We start from the raw sequence: 22670 nt of genomic DNA, 5'->3' as shown, positions 1-22670 counted from the left end.
TTCTAGAGAAAGAATTGTACTTTTGCAAGCTAATAACGTTTATAGTAAAGTCAAGTCTTTAAAAAATGTGTTAAAACCTCACTCCAAACAATGTATACCTGAAATTTCCCAACTCATCTCCCTTCCCTCCACTTAGGTGTTTATTTTTAAATTTATTTACAAAATTAATACATTCTATGTATGGTTCAGTATAGTTATTCTGACTTGAAAGGTTTTCATTCCTTGCATTTTGACTGAGTCCCTCTTTGGCCCTATTTTACACATTCCTGGAAATATAGACTGTAATTATCTTTGTAAATGGTAATTAATTTCAGTTAATTTTACAATAAATATTTCTATAAATTTATAATTCTGCAAATGGAATAACTGTTAAATCAAATTATCTGTTATCTATTGCTATGTAACAAATCATCCCAAAATTTAGCTGCTTAAGACAACATTTTCTAATCTCATGATTTCTGTGGGTCAGGAATTCAGGACCAGTTTAACTAGGTGGTTCTGGCTGAGTCACTAACGAGATGCAATCAAGCTTTTGACCAGTGCTACAGCAGTCATCTGAAGGCTTGACCGTGGCTGTGGCTGCTGGGGCTGGGGCTGGGGCTGGGGCTGGGGCTGGGGCTGGGGCTGGGGCTGGGGCTGGAGCTGGAGGATCTGCTTCTGAGATGGTGCACTCACATGGCTGTTGATGTGCACTCACAAGGAGGCTTCAGTTCCTTGCTGGCTATTGGCTGGGGACCTCAGAACTTTCATAGGGTTCCATGAGTGTCCTTACAACATGTCAGCTAGCTTATCAGAGCAGGTGGTGCAAGAGAGGGCAAGGAGGAAACCATGTGCCTCTTACGTCCTGTTTTGAATATATACACTGTTCTTTCTTCTGTATTCTATTTGTTATAAGGAGGCACTAAGTCCAGCCCATACTCAAGGAGGAAGGCAGTTAGGTTCCACCTTTTTTGAGGGGAAAGTCAAATAATTTGTGGGTGGCCGGGCGCGGTGGCTCAAGCCTGTAATCCCAGCACTTTGGGAGGCCGAGGCGGGTGGATCACAAGGTCAAGAGATCGAGACCATCCTGGTCAACATGGTGAAACCCCGTCTCTACTAAAAATACAAAAAATTAGCTGGTCATGGTAGTGCGTGCCTGTAATCCCAGCTACTCAGGAGGCTGAGGCAGGAGAATTGCCTGAACCCAGGAGGCGGAGGTTGCGGTGAGCCGAGATCGCGCCATTGCACTCCAGCCTGGGTAACAAGAGCGAAACTCCGTCTCAAAAAAAAAAAAAAAAAAAATAATAATAATAATAATTTGTGGGCATATTTTAAAACAACCATAAATCCTTTTTCCCATGGAGCCATTTCTTCAGTTGAAGTTGATTGTCTTTGTTTTAGCACATGCTATATTTTTGTGACTTGTATATTCACAGTATTTTCTGGAAATGCCCTGAAAAAAAGGTAGTGGTTTTTAAATTTTAAGGAAAGTTTTCATAAATTATAAATTTGCTGTGGATTTCTTGAAGTTTTATATCCATCCCATTAGCTTTCGTACTAATGCGGCCAGAATGTTTTCATTTTCATCCTATTCTATACATTTATTCTTATACAATTGTATTCATACTTAATGGTTTTAAATTAATCTAAAATAGAACCAAACATTTCTAAGTAAGGTAATTCACTTTCCACACTTTTAGAAGAAAAATGCTTGCTCAGACGAAGGCACGTTTCGATTTCCAGATGGTACAGTGACATTGGGTTACATGGCTTAGATGAATCTGCTAATTTATAATCCAGTCCTTTGGGTACTTTACTAACTTTTCTCCTTGAGTAAGCTCCTAAGTAGATCCATTTTATTTCAAATCTCATTCTTTAGAAGGTGTATATAGGACATAATTGTTTTAGTCAGACAACCTTTTCAGAACATAGTGCAGTTAGGTTTATATTTTGGCACTTTATGTCAGATTTTAACTTCACTATTCTTATCCCTAACAAGTATAAATTACCTGCTTGTCTCTTCTAGCTTTGTATTTTAGTCTAACTTTAGGTATGCAGAAAAATTGCAGGAATAGTACAAAGAATTCTTTTATAACCTTTACCACATCTCCCAAATGTTAACATTTTATGACATTTGTTTTATCCTTCTCTCTCCTTTTCCCCCACTGAACTGTTCAAGAGAAAGTTGCAGATATATACCCAGTCCTTCAGTGAGCATTTCCTGAAAACAAGGATATTCTCTTATTAACTGTCTTATAATCATTAATACTACCATTGTAGCTAACCTACAGGTTTTATTCATATTTCATCAATTATCCCAATTGAGTTATCCATGAATACCCTTTACAGCAACAAAAACTAAATATCCAACACACAAGAACAAAATGAAACAACTAGCCATGTGGTGCATTCAGTTTTTCCTTTTCTTTTGGTCTCCTTTTTTTTTTTTTTTTTGAGACACAGTTTCACTCTTGTCACTCAGGAGAGTGCAGTGACATCATATTGGCTCATTGCAACCTGTCTCCAGGTTCAAGTGATTCTCCTGCCTCAGCCTCCCAAATAGCTGGGATTACAGGCATGTGCCACCATGGCTAGCTGATTTTGTATTTTTAGTAGAGACAGGGTTTTCACCATGTGGTCAGGCTGGTCTCGAACTCTTGACCTCAGGTGATCCACCCGCCTCCCAAAGTGCTGGGATTACCGGCGTGAACCACCACGCCCAGCCTGGTCTCCTTTAATCTAGAATAGTGCCTCAATCTTTGTCTTTATAACACATTTTATAAGGGTTTAGGTCAGTATTGTTTTTATTTATTATTTTAATAGTATGTCTCTCACTTGAGGTTTATCTGGTTATGATTAGATCCACACTATGCATTTTTGGTGGTAATATCATAGATTTGATGTATTTTTTTCGGTGCTTCATTTCAAGAGGCTAATGTTGATTTGTTCTATTATTGGTGACGTTAATTTTGATCACTTAGTTAAGATGGATTCTGCCTGGTTTCTCCAGTGTCAAGTTTCTGCCTTTCCTTTGTATGTAGTATCTTTTGGGAGATACTTTGAGAGTATGTAAATATCTTGTTACTCCTAAAACTTTCGCCCACTGGTTTTAGGCTCCATTGATGACTATTTCCTGAATCCTTTATTGTCATGTTTGCTGCCAAATGAAGATTTTCTAATTCTATCACTCCTTTTACATTTGTTATTTGGCTTGCTCCCATTAATTAACTAGTTAGTTAATATCTCAATGATCTCATGGGTTCCTTTTTTTTTTTTTTTAGACAGAGTATTGCTCTGTTGCCCAGGCTACAGTGCAGTGGCTCGATCTTGGCTCACTGCAAACTCCTGAGGAGCTTGGATTACAGGCACACGCCACCACGCCTGGCTACTTTTTGTATTTTCAGTAGAGACGGTGTTTCACCATATTGGCCAGGCTGATCTCGAGCTCCTGACCTCGTGATCTGCCCACCTCGACCTCCCAAAGTGCTGGGATTACAGGTATGGGCCACTGCACCTGGCCTGATCTTGTGGATTTCATGTTATTTAGTGGGTTTACTTTTTTACTATCTTTTTTTTTTTTAAACTCACATTGTCTCATATTTGACCAATGGGAACCCTTTCAAGCTCGCTCTGTGTCTTTCTGTCATGTCCCCTTGATTCTTTGATCACTTTCTTACTTTCTGGCACAACAAGATAGTCCATGTTTATCTCATATTTTCCCCACCCCTGCCCTGGAATTAGCTATTTCTCCAAGGAATGCTTGGTGGAAAATTATATTTAGAAACAAGGTCTCAGTGCTAGGTATGCTCACAGCTGCTGGGGTATCATTGCTTCTAGGCCATCTTAGCAAATAGATGTTATGGGTTGCACATGCGTATGTGTGTGTATATTCCACACATTTCTATATTTTCATATATCTGCATTAAAAACCATGAGCTCATACTGACACCTCCAGTTTCAATGTGTGTATTCCATACATTTCTATATTTTGTTGTATCTATGTTAAAAACCGTGAATTCATACCGACACCTCCAGTTTCAACCCTACACTACAGAGTTTATTCTATCCATTCACCTTTTCATATTTGTAACACCTTTGTCCAACAGTGAGAACTTGACTCCCTTTGTTGACAGCATATTTACTTATTTACATACTCCTAATGTACCCAGAAAGTAGGTTCAATACTGTTAGTCCATACCTTTGTGAAAAAGAAACCCACTAACTAGAGTTTAGCATTTTAAATAACGTTAGCGTCGGGGCCTGTATTCAGAGTTATAGGAGTTAGTACTTCCCTCCTCCCCCACTTTCTTTTGTGTGGGTATGTTATTCATTTGAAACATAGTTTGGTTCATTTGATTCTTTTTTGTGTTTCATGTTAGGCTCCCCTCTCTCCATTTTTAATTTTATTTATTGTCCTTTTTTAAGTATGTGAAATGTTAACATGGTTCCAAAAATCAAAGTTATTCTGAGAAGTGTCACTCCCATTTCTTCTACCCCTTCTACCTTGCTCCTAGCCACTCCCAGGTAGATAATCGGTTTATTAATAAAAAAGTTATGCCGGGCGCGGTGGCTCAAGCCTGTAATCCCAGCACTTTGGGAGGCTGAGGCGGGTGGATCACGAGGTCAAGAGATGGAGACCATCCTGGTCAACATGGTGAAACCCCCCGCTCTACTAAAAATACAAAAAATTAGCTGGGCATGGTGGCGCGTGCCTGTAATCCCAGCTACTCAAGAGGTTGAGGCAGGAAAATTGCCTGAACCCGGGAGGCGGAGGTTGCGGTGAGCCGAGATCACGCCATTGCACTCCAGCCTGGGTAACAAGAGCGAAACTCCATCTCAAAAAAAAAAAAAAAGTTATGAGCTTTTTGCACATGCCTCACAAACACACCTTACTCTAGGATATATGGAGCAGTTCTACAATTGCTTAGTCATATGATAGGCAGAGCTTCAATTTTCGTAAATAGTAGCAAACTGTTTTCTAAGGTGGTTAAACCAGTTAAAATTTTCTAGTTATTATTGATCCTTTTTATTAACAGCATGTGCATCACTCCTATCAAGCCTGCTAATACTCATGCTGCAGTTTTTGGTTAGGATCTTGATAAAGTCCTGGAGATGAACGTCAACCTAATAAATCTTTGTAACATCTCATCTAACAATTTATTTATTTAAAAAATGACTTTTTAAGGAGGTGATTTATAAACATGGCACAAAATTTTAAAATATGGAAGTGTTTACAGTGGAGATTAAGTCCCTTTCCTGCCCTGAATTCACAAAGGTCCAGTTCCTCCTCTTTGAAACAGCTAAACATTGGTTCACTGCCAACTCTGGTGCTATTCTAGTGTTTGGGGATGCAGGGGTGCACAAAATAGGCCAAGATCCACCTTAATGGAGCTTCGATTGTACTGGGGGAGATTGAAAATAATAAAGTTTCTTGCATATCTATTCAGAAATACGCCACGGATAAATGGCATATTCTAACGTTTATTCTTAAGCACGTATGTATTTTACTACATCTTGCTTTTCTCTCATTGTATCTTGGAGGCTGTTCCATATCAGTACCTTAATGCCTACAGAGTTCCACATCATGGATTTCTTAATACAAGCTTGTCTGAAAATGAGCTAATTTGGATTATGAGAATTTTATTTTACTAGTTTTATATGACACCCCAAATCTGGCTTATCAGCGCCTCACTTCATGAGTGCCACCTTTATTTTCCAGCCTGCGTTACAAGCACCACTGTGAAGCCATCTTTGCCATGGTGTAGTTGGTGGCTTGGTGAAGTTCTCTCAGATAATTCATTTGCTGCTTTAAAGTAGTAATAGCCCTGTATGCATTTGCATTGCTTTCATTGATTTCTTCGCTTTCTTTACTGTTCTGTTACTCCTAGATTAAAGGTTTAATTACCTAAACATTAAAATATGTATACCTTACTGAAGTAATTGTGTACCATTTATTTCAGTGATAATTAAATTCTTTTGATGTGGAGAAATCACCAGCTGAGTTTTTTAAGTAAAGTTAATTCTCTCTAGGCGGGATGTCTATGTTCTGCTACCTCTGTAGCTCTTTGTGGTCAGTGCTGCTTTAGTGCCTTCAATTAATTCCTCACTTGTTTACCAGTAATAGAGAAACTTCTAAAATCACTTATACCTTTAGTTTTAGGCTTGATTACAGCAAGGAGCATGTAGTCACTGAGTGGAGTGTTGAGTAGCTCCCACTGTTTCTAACTTCTTCCATATAAATAGTTAAATTCATATAAGTTGAATTCGAGTATGGTTTGGCTCCTTGATGATAAGAATTGACCTAATTCAGGTAGAACTAGGAAGGAGATTCCCAGGCAGCTTCTGTTTCATCCATGCAAACATGTTGACCTATTGCTAGGTAATATTATGTGCTCTGGGTCCAGATAAGAATAACTTGTGCGGCCGGGTGCGGTGGCTCAAGCCTGTAATCCCAGCACTTTGGGAGGCCGAGGCGGGTGGATCACGAGGTCGAGAGATCGAGACCAACCTGGTCAACGTGGTGAAACCCCGTCTCTACTAAAAATACAAAAAATTAGCTGGGCATGGTGGTGCGTGCCTATAATCCCAGCTACTCAGGAGGCTGAGGCAGGAGAATTGCCTGAACCCAGGAGGCGGAGGTTGCGGTGAGCCGAGATCGTGCCATTGCACTCCAGCCTGGGTAACAAGAGCGAAACTCCGTCTCCAAAAAAAAAAAAAAAAAAAAAAAGAATAACTTGTGGTTCCTGCCCACAAAATCTTGTAATCTAGTGGGAGATGGTTAATGAGTACAAACAAACAAACAAAAAATAGAATACAAATTAGTATTTGAAAACACAACAGGATGACTGTAGCCAATAATAATTTAGTTGTACATCTAAAAATAACTAAAAACAGTATAATTGGATTGTTTGTAAGACAAAGGAGAAATGCTTGAGGTGATGAATACCCCGTTTTCCATGATGTGAATATTATGCATTGCATGCCTGTATCAAAACATCTCATGTACCCCATAAATGTATATACCTATATGTACCCACAAAGATTAAAAAATTTTTTTTAAAGTATGTGTGGGGCACAGGGTTGAGCAGTTGGCTCTAAACTGCATACTCTCAACCCTTTGGAAGTTGGCTTGGGCTCAGTCCGACAAATTGAAAGTCTTTAAAACTTCTGGGGAGTGTAGACTTAAGAGAGTTGGGGTCAGGTGCTTCCTCTGTAGCCTTCAGGTGACTCCTGTTCCTGAATGGAGTATAATTTGTTGTCAATGCAATATACATGTCAGAAAATCATCACCAAAGTGCATCATCCTAAGTCAGGCGTCCCCAAACTTTTTACACAGGGGGCCAGTTCACTGTCCCTCAGATCGCTGGAGGGCCACCACATACTGTGCTCCTCTCACTGACCACCAATGAAAGAGGTGCCCCTTCCTGAAGTGCGGCGGGGGCCTGGATAAATGGCCTCAGGGGGCCGCAGTTTGGGGACACCTGTCCTAAGTTATATTTTCACCAAAACAAAAAATAAAATGACCGACCTATGATTGGGGGGATTGTGGAGGAAACTGTGAGGAGGAAAATGATAGTATGAAATGAACATGTAAAGCACTGTACTATGTCCTTCATGTGATTGATTGATTGATTGGTTGATTGAGACAGATTCTTGCTCTTGTCACCCAGGGTGGAGTGCATTGGTGTAATCTCAGCTCACTGCAGCCTCCACCTCCCTGGTTCAAGCGATTCTCCTTCCTCAGCCTCCCAAGCGGCTGAGATTACAGGTGCCTGCCACCATGCCTAGCTAATTTTTTAATTTTTAGTAGAGATTGGGTTTCACCATATTGGCCAGGGTGGTCTCGAACTCCTGACCTTGTGATCTGCCTGCCTTGGCCTCCCAAAGTGCTAGGATTACAGGCATGCGCTACCACGGCCAGCCTTGTGTTTTATCTTCATAGTTACCCTGTGTGGGCAGCTGGTTATGCCCATTTTCTAAATGAGGAAGTTGAGATGCGGTATCTCTCCTTATCTTATCCCAGGTTCTGCCTTTGAATGGCTGTTACTTTGAACAAGTCCCTCAGTTTTCTCATCTGTAAAAAGTCCTAGATATGATGCTTAAGTTTTTTCCAGGTCTAGGTTCTAGGAATCTATGAACATTTACTAATAGTGTTCTTATTTGGGCTGGCAAAGGGCTATTCAGGGAATTACTCCCCCTTAGTGAATTAATAACTTAATAGTAACACTGTCAGGTTGTCCAGACCAAATAATTTATTTTCCCATCACAAAGTGAGTACCCATTATGTATGTGGCCTTAGAAGGCTACTGTAAAATAAATCAAGTAAATAGGCTTGGTGACAGGCTCTCCATCAATTGTTACTAGCCCTGGGCACATGGGCAAATAGCTACCTGCAAGATTGTATGATGATTTTAAAGTGTGTTATAGGTTAAGTGCTAAGTATTTTTTATTAATTTAGGAAGTACTTTGGCATGTGGCCTTTAAAATTACATTATTATATTATCATAAATCTTGACTAAGGCAACAAAATATATTTACTATGGTCAACTTCACAGCTGGGGTGAAATATTTTATAGCATGTATAATGAGCCACTAGATGATGATGATTTTCTCTTCACATCTGAAAAATGTGAGTTGGGAAATGAATTAGAAGTTTTAAAGGTCTGCTTAATTGGGAGAATTAATTTCAAGGAATAGTGTCATGTACTCAGTGAGTACTTAATTGAGGAGGAGAAGGACAAAAGGGAGATTACGAAGCTTTCAAACCCAAGTCCGTTTTGGAAAAAGTTTAGAATAAAAATATAATACTAATGTAACTAACAAAATTGCCTTACAACATGATATAAAAAAACAAACTTAGCAAATACTAGACATTTTAAGATTAAACATTCTCCTTAATTGAAGTCCATATATTCTAGGTACACTACCCCTTGAAACCAGTTCTTATTAGACATGGAATCTCCCCTCATAGGGCATTATGAAAATTTATGGGAGCATCTTTGTCTTCTCATGTAATTTTATGAGAAAACATTATTTCATTATAAATTATTTTCTTTTATTTCTGCCTTATAGTTAGTGATTTTTTTTGGGGGGGTGGGGTTAAGATTTTGTGTACCATTCTGTTGCGTACTTAGTGTATTTTTATATTTATTTTTATTTTTTTACTATACTTGATCTTAGCCAAAAGGCCGAGAAGCAAGTTTTTATTTTTTTAAAGATGGGAGTCTCACTATGTTGCCCAGGTGAGTCTCAAACTCTTGGGTTCAAGCAGTCCTCCCACCTCAGCATTCCGAATAGCTGGGACTATTAGACATATGCCTGGCTTACTAGTGCATTTTTTAAAAAAGCGTTTAGTAGGTTATATATCTCTGAATCTTATTTCAGAATAATAGGTCGGTATAATAAAATATTTGTTATAAAAAGTGGGCATTGAGTCTGATAGCATTGATGGCCATTATTTAAGTAAAAGTCTAAGCATGACACAACTGGCTTCTCTGCTCAGGATCTCACTAGGCTGAAATCAAAGTGTCAGCAGGGCTGTGATCTCATCTGAGGCTCAGGGTTCTCTATTAAGCTCAGTGGTTGGTAGCAGAATTTGGTTCTGATTATACCACTGAGATCCTCATTTTCTTGCTGGCTGTCAGCTGGAGGTTGCTTTCAGCTCCTAGAGGCCACCCCCAAGTCCTAGTCAATGGGCCTCTCACAACATGGCAGCTTGCTTCTTAAAGGCTATTTGGAGAATCTCCCTCCAGTTAGCTACAAGAGTCTTATATAAAGTAAATGGAGTAACTATCCCATATTTCCAAGTCCACTCACTCTCAAGGGGAGGGGATTATATAGGTGGTATATGTACCAGGGAGCTGGGATCTTGGGAGCCATCTTACATTTCTTTTTCTTTTCTTTTTTTTTTTTTTATAATAAGAAAAAGAATAAAGAAGAGGAAGAAAGAGAAAGAGGAAGAGGGAGAGAGGATGGGGGTATTGCTTTATTGCCCGGGCTAGAATGCAGTCTAAATATGGGTATGCCTATAATTGTCCTTAATAATGGAGACATAAAAGAAAATGAGGGAAGAAATAACAAACAAGGAGCCAACCAACATTTCGTTTAAACTTCTAAGTTGATATGATGTGGTACTGATAAGAGTGTATATTTTGTGTATTTAAAGTGGAGAGTTCTATAAATGTTAATTATGTTTACTTGTTCCAGATCTGAGTTAAAGTCCTGGATATCGTTGTTAATTTTCTGTCTCATTGATCTGTCTAATATTAATGTTGAAGTCTCCCACTATTATCGTGTGGGAGTCTAAGTCTCTTTATTAGTCTTGTATGTCTGGGTATTCCTGTATTGGGTGCGTGTATATTTAGGATCTTTAGCTCTTCTTGTTGTTGCATTGATCCTTTTATCATTATATAACGTCCTTCTTTGCTTCTTTTGATCTTTGTTGCTTTAACGACTATTTTATCAGAGGCAAAAATTGTAACTTCTGCTTTTTATTTATTTATTTTAGCTCTCTGGTTGGTTGGTAAATCTTTCTCCATCCCTTGTTTTGAGTCTTTGTGTATCCTTGAATATGAAATGGGTCTGGATGCAGCATACTGATGGGTTTTAGTTTTTTATCCAAATTGCCTGTCTGTCTTTGGATTGGGGGATTTAGTCAATTTAAATTTAGAATTAATAATGATATATGTGAGTTTAATACTGCCATTTAATATTAGCTGGCTATTTTGCCCATTAGTTGACGTAAATTCTTCATTATATTGATGCTCTTTTTGGTATTTTTTAGAAAGGCTGATACTGGTTGTTCCTTTCTATGTGTAGTGGTTCTTTCAGAAGCTCTTGTAAAGCAGGCCTGGTGGTGATGAAATCTCTGAGTGCTTGCTTGTTCACAAAAAACTTTATTTTTCCTTCACTTATGAAGCTTAGTTTGGCTGGATGTGAAATTCTTGGTTGAAAGTTCTTTTCTTTAAGGATGTTGAATATTGGTCCCCACTCTCTTCTGGCTTGGAGGGTTTCTGCTGAGAGATCTGCTGTAAGTCTGATAGGCTTCCCTTTGTGGGTAACCTGACCTTTCTCTCTGGCTGCCCTTAGTATTTTCTCCTTCATTTCAACCCTGGTGAATCTGACGATTATGTGCCTTGGAGTTGCTCTTCTTGAAGAATATCTTTGTGGTGTTCTCTGTATTACCTGGAGTTGAATATTATCCTGCCTTACTAGGTTGGGAAAATTTTCCTGAATAATATCCTGAAGCATATTTTCCAGCTTGGATTCATTCTCTTCGTCACATTCAGGTACACCTATCAAGCGTAGATTAGGTCTTTTCACATAGTCCCATATTTCTTGGAGACTTTGCTCATTCCTTTTTATCCTTTTTTCTCTAATCTTGTCTTCTTGTTTTATTTCATTGAGTTGGTCTTCGACCTCTGATATCCTTTCTTCTGCTTGATCAATTCGGCTGTTAAAACTTGTGCATACTTCACGTAGTTCTCGTATTGTGTTTTTCAGCTCCATCAATTCACTTATATTCCTCTCTAAATTGTGTATTCTTGTTAACATTTCGTCAAACCTTTTTTCAAAGTGCTTAGTTTCTTTAGATTGGGTTAGAACAAGTTCTTTTAATTCACAGAAGTTTCTTATTATCCACATTTTGAAGCCTGCTTCTGTAATTGGAACACACTCGTTCTCCATCAAGCCTTGTTCTGTTGCTGATGAGGAACTGTGATCCCGTGCTGAGGGGGAGGCGTTCTGATCTTGGGTATTCTCAGCCTTTTTTTGGCTGTTTTCTTTCCTTCGTTGTAGATTTATCCATCTGTGGTCTTTATAATTACCGTCTTTGTAGTTGGGTTTCTGAGTGGACGTCCAACTTATTGATTCTCAGCGCCGAAATCTGAGCAACCCACTGCACGGACTAAATCAGCGGCGTTAAGATTGATGGTGCTTTTCTGACTCTGCACCAAGAACCGACGCTCCGAGGCGCCGGCAAAACCACCTCGCTGGTCACACGAGTCGCGCTGGCGACCCGTGGGGCTCCTCCGCTGGGAATCTCCTGGTGTGTGAGCAACAAGAATTCATGTGAAGGTATGGTGTCCTCTTGTTCTTTGTGCTTTCACTGGGAGCTACAATCCGAGCTGCTAGTGATCAGCTATCTTGGCTCTCTCTCCGCCATCTTACATTTCTGCCTGGCATGGTCAATATTATCTCATCCTCATATCTGTAACTCTTCACTGTCAGTGGAGTTCAGTTATTTGAAAAAGGACAGCAGTAACTAGGCATTCACACAGGTATTGAGTACCTACTCTATGTGCCAGGTACTTTTCTCGGTACTGAGGTGAGTAGGGCTGAACCCTTGCTCTCATGGAGGTTATCTTCTAGCGCTGAGAGCAGTGAAGAAATTCAATTGGAGTAGAATGTTAGAAACAGTATGGGAGTGAAGGATGTAGTAGGGCAGGCGTCCCCAAACTACGGCCCGTGGGCCGCATGCGGCCCTCTGAGGCCATTTATCCGGCCCCTGCCGCACTTCAGGAAGGGGCACCTCTTTCATTGGTGGTCAGTGAGAGGAGCACAGTATATGGCGGCCCTCCAACGGTCTGAGGGACAGTGAACTGGCCCCCTGTGTAAAGAGTTTGGGGACGCCTGTAGTAGGGTATGTAGGGTGGTCAGGGAGCCAAGACCTGAATGGTGAGTGGCCAGAAGTGTGAAGCCTTGGGAACAAAACATTCTGGTAGAGGGAAGGTAATGAGTAATAAGCTTTGACTGTGTTTAAGGAACAGGAAGGCCAGTGTGGCTGGAGCAGAATGTGGGAGAGGAGTTGGAAATGAGTTCAGGGAGGTGTTTGGGTTGCAGAGCTGTAGATCTTGGTGGAATATGATTTTTTATTCAGCATGAGATAGGAAGGCATTGAAGTGTTTTAAGCAATGGAGTGACTGACCTGATTTATATTTTCAAAAGATTTATTTGGAGAAGTGGCATGTAAGGGTGGAAATGTACAAATAAAAAAGAGAATTTGTGAAGGAAAAGAACAGCCTTATAAATGCAGAGGACAAGAGTGCTGGCTAGACTGGGGTCAAGAAAGGCTGCCTGAGGAAATGGCACCTGAGTTGCACTTGATGGAAGATGAAAAGAGGAAGGATGGTTCCAACACAGGATCAACTTTGGCCAAGGCCCTGTAGCATAAAGGAGCATGTCAGTGCTGGGGAACATCAGGGGAATGATTAGAGTTAGGCAGGGCCCAGATTCCACAGGCCTTACAGGCACAGTTAAGTGTTTTTTTCTGTGCTTCATTTAAGAGCGTCGGGATACCACTGAAGGGTTTTAAATAGGGACAGGAGTGCTGAAGGGAGAGGCTAAGGGAAACAGTTCATAGTCAGTTTTGTAATTTAAGAAATTCTGCTGCGTGGAGGACAGTTTAAAGGAGGTCTGAGTGGAAGGCGGTTGATCACTTAGGAGCTACGTGAAGGTCCGAGTGAGAGGTGAAGGTAGAGTGAACTAGAATGGTAGCATGAAAGTTGCAAAGAAGTAACTCGATTTGAGAGCTGTCTTAGGAGGTAAAAACAAAAGACTTGCTGATGGGTTCGGTTGGGGGGTGAGATGGAAGGCAGTGTCTTTCTGGCTTCCACAACTGGATTCACTGAACTAGGGAACATTGCATAAGGATGGGCTTTTACTGGAGAGGGGCATAGAGAGTGTGAATTGAGTTTTGAGGTACCTTTGTGAAAAGTAAGTGCAAATGTAAAAGTAGGCAGTGGTATATAGGGGTCTGGAATTTGGAAAAGTGGTCTGTTAATAGCTGTATGGCCTCTTTTGTTAATTTTGAGGACTTAAATATGCCAGTCACTGTAAGGTATTGGGGATGCAAAGATGAGTAAGATGTTATTCAGCATTAGTTGAGTGCCTACAGTCTCTGTGTTCCGGTTATTGTCCTTTGGGAGCTTACTTACCAACAAGACAGGTCAGTAACAAAATCATAGCAAGGTATGATGGGGCAGCGCAGGTGGAAACAATCTGACTGAAGAGCTGACCTAGATTGGCAGCATCCGCTGAAGGCCTTGAAGCCTGTTCTGAGGCTTGAAAGAGGCAGAATTAGCCAGACAAGGAGCAAACAAAAAGTTCCAATCGTAAAAGACCTGGAGGTGTGAGAGGACAGACTTGACAACTCAGAAGAGCCAGCAGCTCCATATCCCTGCCTCTCACTGACCGGCGAACAAGGTGAACAAACAGGAGGGCTCCTCACCGGCAAATCTGCTTAAGTTGGATGTTTTTATGGTGGTAAGGGTTGCGGTGAGACTTGACATAGCTGTTTGGAAGGAGAGGAAAAGAATATTCATAGCTGGAAGGGACTTCAGAGAACTTTTAGCCCTGTTTTCTAATTTACAAATGAGGTTACCAAAAGCCAAAGAGGACAGCTGTTTTGCTGAGAGGAAAGGTACGGCCCACATCTCCCAGAATCGAGGTTCTTTACATTGCTACAGGAATGTCAGTACCCCTTAATCGTTTATTCCCTTGCTCTCTCTGACATATAGAAACAAAATGTGCAGGAAATACACAGAATGCTGTCATTGAGTAATGCATGTGTCTATATGAGCTGTGTTTTCTGGATCTGATGTCAGCTATATATTCTTCATGTATATGTTTAATGGACCTGTTCTTTAATGAGTTTCCTAGGATTTAAATGGAGTGTTCTCTCTGAGCTGCCAGTATTTGGGCCCTCTCTGCATCTTATTTTCTAGCTATTTGTACCTTTGTCTTTTTCTTCATCATATACTAGTAGTGAACAATAATCTTAGTTGTTGTAATAGTGACAATAGTGGAAATTCTTGAGTGATTATTGTATTCCAGGTACCATATTAATTGCTTTACTTTGCCTCATTTAATTCTACCAACAGCCCTCTGAGGTAGCATTTTATCATTATCCACATTTTATAGAAGAGAAAAGTGAGTCTAGAAAGAGGTTAAATAATGTATTAAAGGTTGCAGAGTAGTAAGTGGTGGTGCCAAGTTTTTTGTTTTGTTTTGTTTTTTAAGATAGAGTCTTACTCTGTTGCCAGGCTGGAGTCCTGCACAATGTTGGCTCACTGCAGCCTCCACTTCCAGGTTCAAGCAATTTCCATGCCTCAGCCTCCCGAGTAGCTGAGATTACAAGGGACTCACCACCATGTCTAGCTAATTTTATATTTTTAGTAGAGATGGGGTTTCACCATGTTGGCCAAACTGGTCTCAAACTCCTGACCTCAGGTGATCCACCTGCCTTGGCCTCCCAAAGTTCTGAGATTACAAGTGTGAGTCACCCACCACGCCTGGCCTGAGATTTTAGTTCTGGCAGTGTGACTTTGGATACCCTTTACTGCCTTTCCTAAGACAGTCTCTAAAGCAGTGCTGTTCAACAGCACTATAACGTGAGGTACAAATGCAAACCTTGTATGTAATTTAAAAGCTTCTAATAGTTATTCTGAAGAAAAAAGTAGAAAGGACCAGTTGAAATTCATTTAATATATTTCATGAAGCCTAATATATTACCATTTTGTCAACTACTCAATAAAAAAATTTTTTAAGTAAGTCTGAAATACAATTTGTATTTTACACTTACAGCTCATCTCAGTTTGGACTTGCCGTATTTCAGTGCTTAGTACCCACGTGTGGCAAGTGGCCACCATTGTGGCCATTGCAGCTCCAAAGGGACAGGAGAGTTGATGAAAAGTCATCATGAGCCCGAGAGAACAAACCTTGCCGAAAATCAGCAGATGAGGCAGTTGAAAGGAAAGAAGGTAAGAGTAGTCTGATACAGTGACTGCCCCCAGGTCCCTTCATCTCAGACTTGAAGGGATTTGGAGGTGAGGAGAGTGTGGAGAGTGGAAAAGAGTTTGTCCTTTTATTGCAGGGAGGCTAGTAAGGTTTTTCTCTTTCTAAATTGAGACTGCATTTCCCCACATTGTTACTCATCATGGTTAATTTCCACAGTATTCCATTCCTTAAGTCACCTTGGTAATAAATAGGCATTCGTGGGCTGGCCACCAGATGTTGCAACATTGCTTCTAAGGAAAAGACTTATGAATTCTAAGGCTTATATAGAATTTGTTTTTGGAATGTCATCTTTTGTTGATCATGGAGGGAGTGTTTGAAGAAGGAATCATAGTTATCTTTTGCCTTATGATTATTAAGTTACAGTACAAGAGCAGGATAATAAACTTTGTTAGTTGGTATCTGGGGTATCACCTGCTCTTTATTCCACTGTGGCTAGGCTGGGCTTGGCTTGGACTAGGCCTTTACCAATTGTTGGCTTGAATATTAGTTGAAAGGCAGACATTCTTGAAAGTCAGCTATGTGAATCATTTACTTCATGAACTTCCATTCTTAAACACTTGCTTTTCATATATTCCTACTCATTATAACTAAACTAACTAACATAGAAGTATAGAAAGAACAGAGCCCTAGCCTTCCTGTGTTCTGAAAATGCATATGTGTGCACTGTCTAGAAACACCTGACCATGAGTTTTATATTTTTGTGAATGGAAAAATTGAATAATGATATGTCAGAGATTTTAAGGTGTTGATTTTCAGGATAATACCATTGTTAAGGTTTGTTTACATTCCACTCAAAGTATCTATAAACTTAACAGTTGAAAAACAAAAACTAATGTAATCGCTAGAGACTTTGAGAGAAAGGTGTGGTATGATAATTAAGTGGTTTTGTAAGTTTAAATACATTTAGAAAAAAATGAGAAACATAAAAAGTGTGATAAGAGAGTAAAGTAGAAATGAGGAAACCAAATACCCACTGAATACGAGGGGAATGGTGAACTTTGTAATGAAAATATTTGATGATAAATAGTTGAGAGATATTTTTAAGATGGACACATACATTTTATAATCAACTCTTGAGACTCACATGGAGTCTCACTTCTGTGTGTAGTGTCACAAACTTGTTTATTTCATCCTTGTGGGACACCAGGAATAAAGACCTAGTCACTGCCCTCCAGGATTTGCATTTGGACACATATTTAGCTAATTCTCAAGAGTCTCTTGTTAACTAGAATTCTATCTGCATCAGTGTTTGCTCATGTCTCATTGCATTGTTTCTTGGCACAAGTAGGAGGTCATCTGTATTTTTAAGAAAATGCATTTTTGCCGGGCTCGGTGGCTCAAGCCTGTAATCCCAGCACTTTGGGAGGCCGAGGCGGGTGGATCACAAGGTCAAGAGATCGAGACCATCCTGGTCAACATGGTGAAACCCCGTCTCTACTAAAAATACAAAAAATTAGCTGGGCGTGGTGGCGCGTGCCTGTAATCCCAGCTACTCAGGAGGCTGAGGCAGGAGAATTGCCTGAACCCAGGGGGCGGAGGTTGCGGTGAGCTGAGATTGCGCCATTGCACTCCAGCCTGGGTAACAGGAGCGAAACTCCGTCTCAAAAAAAAAAAAAAAAAAAAGAAAATGCATTTTAAAAAATGCATCCTTTTGATCCTCCTTTAATAATTACCACTTTAAATTTTTCAAAATGTCATTTATGTAAAACAGAAATCCATTCTTGTTCTAAAAGAAGGAAACACTTCAGAAATACATTAAGTTTAATCATAAAACTTCCCAATCATTCCCTGTCTTCCCACATTCCCACTTCCCCCTCTGGAGGTTACTGCTGTAAATAGTATGATGTGTGTACTTGCAGTTCTTTTTTCTTTGTGTATGCTTACTTAATACTTAATAAATATTTAGGTACCTTCTAGATGCCAGGCATGTACATATACATACATGTATTTAGATACACGTATATCTTCCCATATATTCCATATATTTAAATAAAAGGATCCTATTGTACTGAGATCTGCTTGCTCATGTCATTTACCCATGCTTTGGGGCTTAAGTCAGAACATACAGATCTATTCCATTCTTATTGATGGCTATATTGTGTGGATGCACTGTAATATATTTTCCATTCACTGTATTGATGAACATTTAGTCCCCCCAGCTTTATGCAGTTAGAAGCAATGCTGTAATTAATAACCTTATGTATTTTTAGAAACACAATTACTGGGCCATAGGAAATGTATATTTACAATTTTGATAGACTGTGCCAAACTGACCTCCAAAAAGCGGAACTAGTTTATACTTACAACAGTATACAAGAACATCGTTTCCTACATACATGATTTTGCTACAGTTTTAGAGCTTGAAAGACTACAGAATGTGGCTTAACCTTCCTTTTCCATTTTTAAGGGGCTTAAAATGATATCCCCAGATCTTACCCCCACAGAACTATGAGGACTTCTCCATTTCTGATCTTTGTTCCTATGAAGACATCATAGTTTAGGCACATTTTATATTGCAGGGTTCTGCCCCAGTGTTTATTTGTTTCTGTCTCTTCTCTGTTGTTACTCAAAGCAAACTTCCTTTTCAGTCTCAAATTTTCTGTTAGTGCCACTGAGTATCTCCTCCCCTGGCTTTGTTGTCTGCATGGAACATCTTTCATTTAATATCCTTAAAAAGCTACCTTCTTTAATTATTTAAACCTCACTGTATCCACAGGGCGTATGGGTTACTTTAGAATTACCGTGGCTACAGCAAAGGGAGTATTTTATGAATCTTACTTCGTCATTAGCAGCTGATTCCTGTTAGCCAAGTAAAATATAATCTTCTGGTTTATATAAACTCCGAGAAGTTGGCATTTGTCTGTTACAACATTTCTGCTGGCATTTGTCTTTTACAGCATTTCTGCTACACTTGATGGCTTTGTTTATCAAATAGTGTGATGCCATTTCAGCTAATGAAATCTAACATTTAAAAAATTTATTAACCACATTTTATTTTTTCTTTTACAAATGACCTTCAGAAAGTATTCTGCATATGAAGTGTAAATAGGTTCTCTTCTTTTTGTGTCAGTACATTTATTTCTAAGGTGCCTATATTGTAAGCTTCTATTACAAAGCCATAGTTCCAGTAATATCTTCTTTTGATGGGCTATGAGAATTTGTGTCAGTGACATCCCAAGTTGGTGCTTTAGCTGAGTTGATCACATACCAAGATTATGACTTCAGGTAAAGAATCAAGTGATGAAATTCTAAGGAACAGAGATCAGCCTTGACACATATTTCATTCATGACAAAAGAAAGAGAATTCAATATTAGATGTGAATTAAATTTGGTCCGTGAATGTTGTTCAAAACTGAGGAGAGCAGTCTAATCATAAGCTCATCAATTATTCATTAGTGTCTTGAGGGTATTAGTGCATAGAATACAGAAGAACCATCTACTACCCTTTAGCGTTTTTGTTCTAAAACAGAAGGAAAAAAAATATTATTCTCTCTCTTTTTTTTAATTGGATTTTATTCTCCCACACTGTAGGTGAAGTGTATGTGTGGACAGAAGGCGGCAAAAGGCAGGCCACAAATTTGCTTATTCATGAGGGTTTGTGGAAGTTTGGTGGAAAAATTAAGTTTGAAACATGAAAGGCCGACAGTTTTATAGGAAAAGTCTATTTCCCTAATACTAGGAGAGACATGGACTTCTTAAACTTAAACTCTTTCTTTTTTTTTTTTTTGAGATAAGGTCTTGCTTGGTCACCCAGGCTAGGGTGCAGTGGAATGATGTGCAGTGGAGTGATTATGGCTCACTGCAGCCTTGACTTCCAGGGCTCATGTGAACCTCCTGCTTCAGCCTCCGGTGTAGCTAGGACCACAGGTGTGCGTGACCATGCTTAGCTAATATTTTCTCTTTGTTTTGAAGAAATGAGGTTTCACTTTGTTGCCCATGCTGTAAACTCTTTTTGCCTAAGCTTTTTTGTTCCTAAAATGGAAGTTGTTGACTTGAGTTGCGCCTGTTCATTCCTTTATTCTTACATACACAGTATAGATTTGGATTTGGAAGCATTCTTGGTCAATTTGGTGGCCCCTAGTTCAGCCAGTCAGTGGCTATAATTTTTGGACAGCCAGTAACTGGCTCCTAAACTGTCATTTTGGACTCCTAGACTGCATGGGGATACTTGTTTCTGAATTTCTTTTTCTTCTGCTGCTGCTTTTTAAAAAATCACAGTAGAGAATGTTATGTTGGAGTTGGCATAAAGTCAATGTTCATAAAACAAATGGGGAAGAGGTTATATGGGGGAAAAAGAGCAAAATACCAGTATAATTTGTGGAACATTTCCTTTGGATTATATTCTAGAATGGCACAAATACACTTATTAATCAAGATTTTATGTTGTACAAATTTCTGAGTTGATCCTTTTTTATTTTACAATTCCACAGAAAATAGCCAAGATACCAGGTTTAACAAACAGTAGTCAAAGTATGCACAGTAGAACATTTTTACAACATTCTACAAATGAAAAGCCAATTTCCTTTACACAGACAGTAATGCAAATGTTCACAGTAGCTTTGCTACAAAGAAATTATATTGCTGCAATTGATGATTCCACTGCTTTAATGGGAGTTCATGCTATAATAACCTTTATTAATTAGGAAAATATCATATAATTTAAATCTGAGCAAGAATATTACAGACCCATAAGTTGCTGCTGAAGAAATTAAACAGAAATGGCTTGTCTTTTGTTTTCAAATATTATTACAACTAATAACCTCTGCACTCATCATGACTTTTTCATTGCTTTTTGGCTCTAGGTGCATACATTTTTCTGTTCCCAGAATACAGATCCTGCAGTTTTCAGTGACTCGGGACCAATAAGGCTGAGAGTATGAAATCATAAAGGATAGTTATATAATCTTTGAAATACATAAGTGATAGCAACTTCTTAGAGTTGCAATCTATGTCTTGTCATTCCTAAAAGTCATCTTATTTTATGGGAGATTGCCTTATAAGGAGTCACATACTAGAGCAAATGAGAAGTAAAAGACAGGGGAATGTTTGGTGGCTGAATGAGGTAGGTTATAGGTAAACATTTAGAACTTAGATTATGAAAACCTGATCAGTTTTTGCACTTGATCATTTCTGGAGCGAAAGAAGAAGAAAGCTTCAGGATTTTGGGGGACTTAAAAGCAGATGAAGCTCATTTGGGTCATTTGATATTTATTTTGTTGGAAGATACCTGATTTCAATGATTTTTTTTTTTCCCACAGTTACTTGGGAAAGGTTGTTTTAATAAGCGATTGAATCCAGAGAGACTGAAAAAGGCTTGAATTGAATAGAAAATAAAAATAATTTGGCAAATTATAAATTGGGGCTTTTTTTTTTTGCCTTGGGAGTCTTGATATTTTGTGATTAAATAATAAATAATAAAGGAGAAGCTTCTCCCAGCCACCACAGAGTTAGTTATTATACAAAGTGAGCCTGGAGCATTTCATAGTCCAGAAGAACACTTCTCAAAAGATGGCCCAAGGCCACTGGTCCAAAACACATTGGCAAATAGCAGGAAATCTCATAGTCTTTCATTTATGTATATCCTTTAGCAACTTACTGATAACCAATCAAGTAAAGCATTAAGAGTATGCAAAATGTGGCATACATAAACCTACATTAGCATAATATTACAATTTCTAAAGGATTCTAATTTAAGTTTTCTACTAAGAAGTTTGGATACTGTGCAATGCATAGCAGCTTTGCAAAGCTTCACATGTGAACCTGTGAACATGCATAAGTTGGAATTACTTTACATTTTAGAAAGGCATATATCATCAGTATGTTGAGTTGAGCTTTTCATTGGTTTCAATTATTTTTTCATTATAAATTACTGTTTAGTTTTCATTTAAGTTTCTTATAGGTTGTTCACTTAACCCTGTAGTATATATTGATGCATATATATATATATCAACAGTATCCTTATTCTGTAACTTTTAAGTAACTAGATTGTATATTGCAGTTCCAATATGAATTATTCTCCTTGTATTAGCAAGGCACATCTATATGTAATCTTCCCAAAGAGGAGTGAAAAATAGCATTTCATTCTTATCACCCTTGGCATATTTTACCTGGTCTGAAGATGGTATGTTAAAGTTTGAGAAGTGTTGCTCTGAGGAGTTATCTGGCAGATCTAGAAGTCAGAGTCAGAATCATTTCTGATATCTTACATTCCCTGTAGCAAGGGCTTTTAAGTTCAGGACCTTGACAAACCCTTTTTGAATCTGCTACTTACTGGGTATGGACAAGTTGAATATTAAGTAAGATGATATATATAAAATGCTAGGACAGTGTCTGGCTTGTAAGTATTCAATAAATAGTAGCCATTATTGTTAGATAGGAAGTCCTTTCAGTGTCCCTACTGTAAAACGGTCCATTTGTTACCAGATTCTAATTTTGTTTTAAGCTTGTTTTCAGATTAAAACTTCCAACAAATATATATTTATTCAAGAAATATTTGAACACTTTTTGTGTGGAAGTTCATTGTTAATTACATTGAATGTTTCAAATGGTTTATTTAATCATTTAAAATAATCAAGTGTCACTTTCTTATAAAATCTTTACTACTGGTAAGTAGTAAAGTTGTCATATTGGCCATTTTCTTATTATTTGCTTATGTTGACAATGTTACCTTCAATCATTGGTTTCGCTGTGGGAACCTTTTTCATTTTTTAAGATAGGGTGCATTAGAGTTCTCTAGAGGGACAGGGCTAATAGGATAGATGTATTTATGAAGGGGCGTTATTAGGGAATATTGACCCACAAGATCACAAGGTAAAGTTCCACATTAGACCGTCTGCAAGCTGAGGAGCAAGGAAGCCAGTCCGAGTCTCAAAACTTCAAAAGTAGGGAACCTGACT

The 22670-nt window shown here is 38.8% G+C and overlaps 1 protein-coding gene across 2 annotated transcripts in view; it reads left to right on the top strand.

Annotated features, from left to right (window-relative positions):
- BTBD9 (BTB domain containing 9) overlaps positions 1 to 22670 on the top strand; it is a 467705-nt gene that overhangs the window by 7848 nt on the left and 437187 nt on the right. The window contains exon 2 of one of the 2 annotated variants that reach the window (XM_039467447.2): positions 15562 to 15737. The exons of the other annotated variant lie outside the window; for it this stretch is intronic. Coding sequence (XP_039323381.1) covers positions 15663 to 15737 — 75 coding nt within the window. The 5' untranslated portion in view covers positions 15562 to 15662. The remainder of the gene's footprint in view (positions 1 to 15561; positions 15738 to 22670) is intronic. 2 annotated transcript variants of the gene reach the window in all.

Source organism: Saimiri boliviensis, chromosome 4 (assembly GCF_048565385.1).
Source record: "Saimiri boliviensis isolate mSaiBol1 chromosome 4, mSaiBol1.pri, whole genome shotgun sequence".
Lineage (NCBI taxonomy): Eukaryota > Metazoa > Chordata > Mammalia > Primates > Cebidae > Saimiri > Saimiri boliviensis.
The sequence above is the reverse complement of the archived record's forward strand: the minus strand, read 5'-3'. Positions and strand labels throughout refer to the sequence as shown.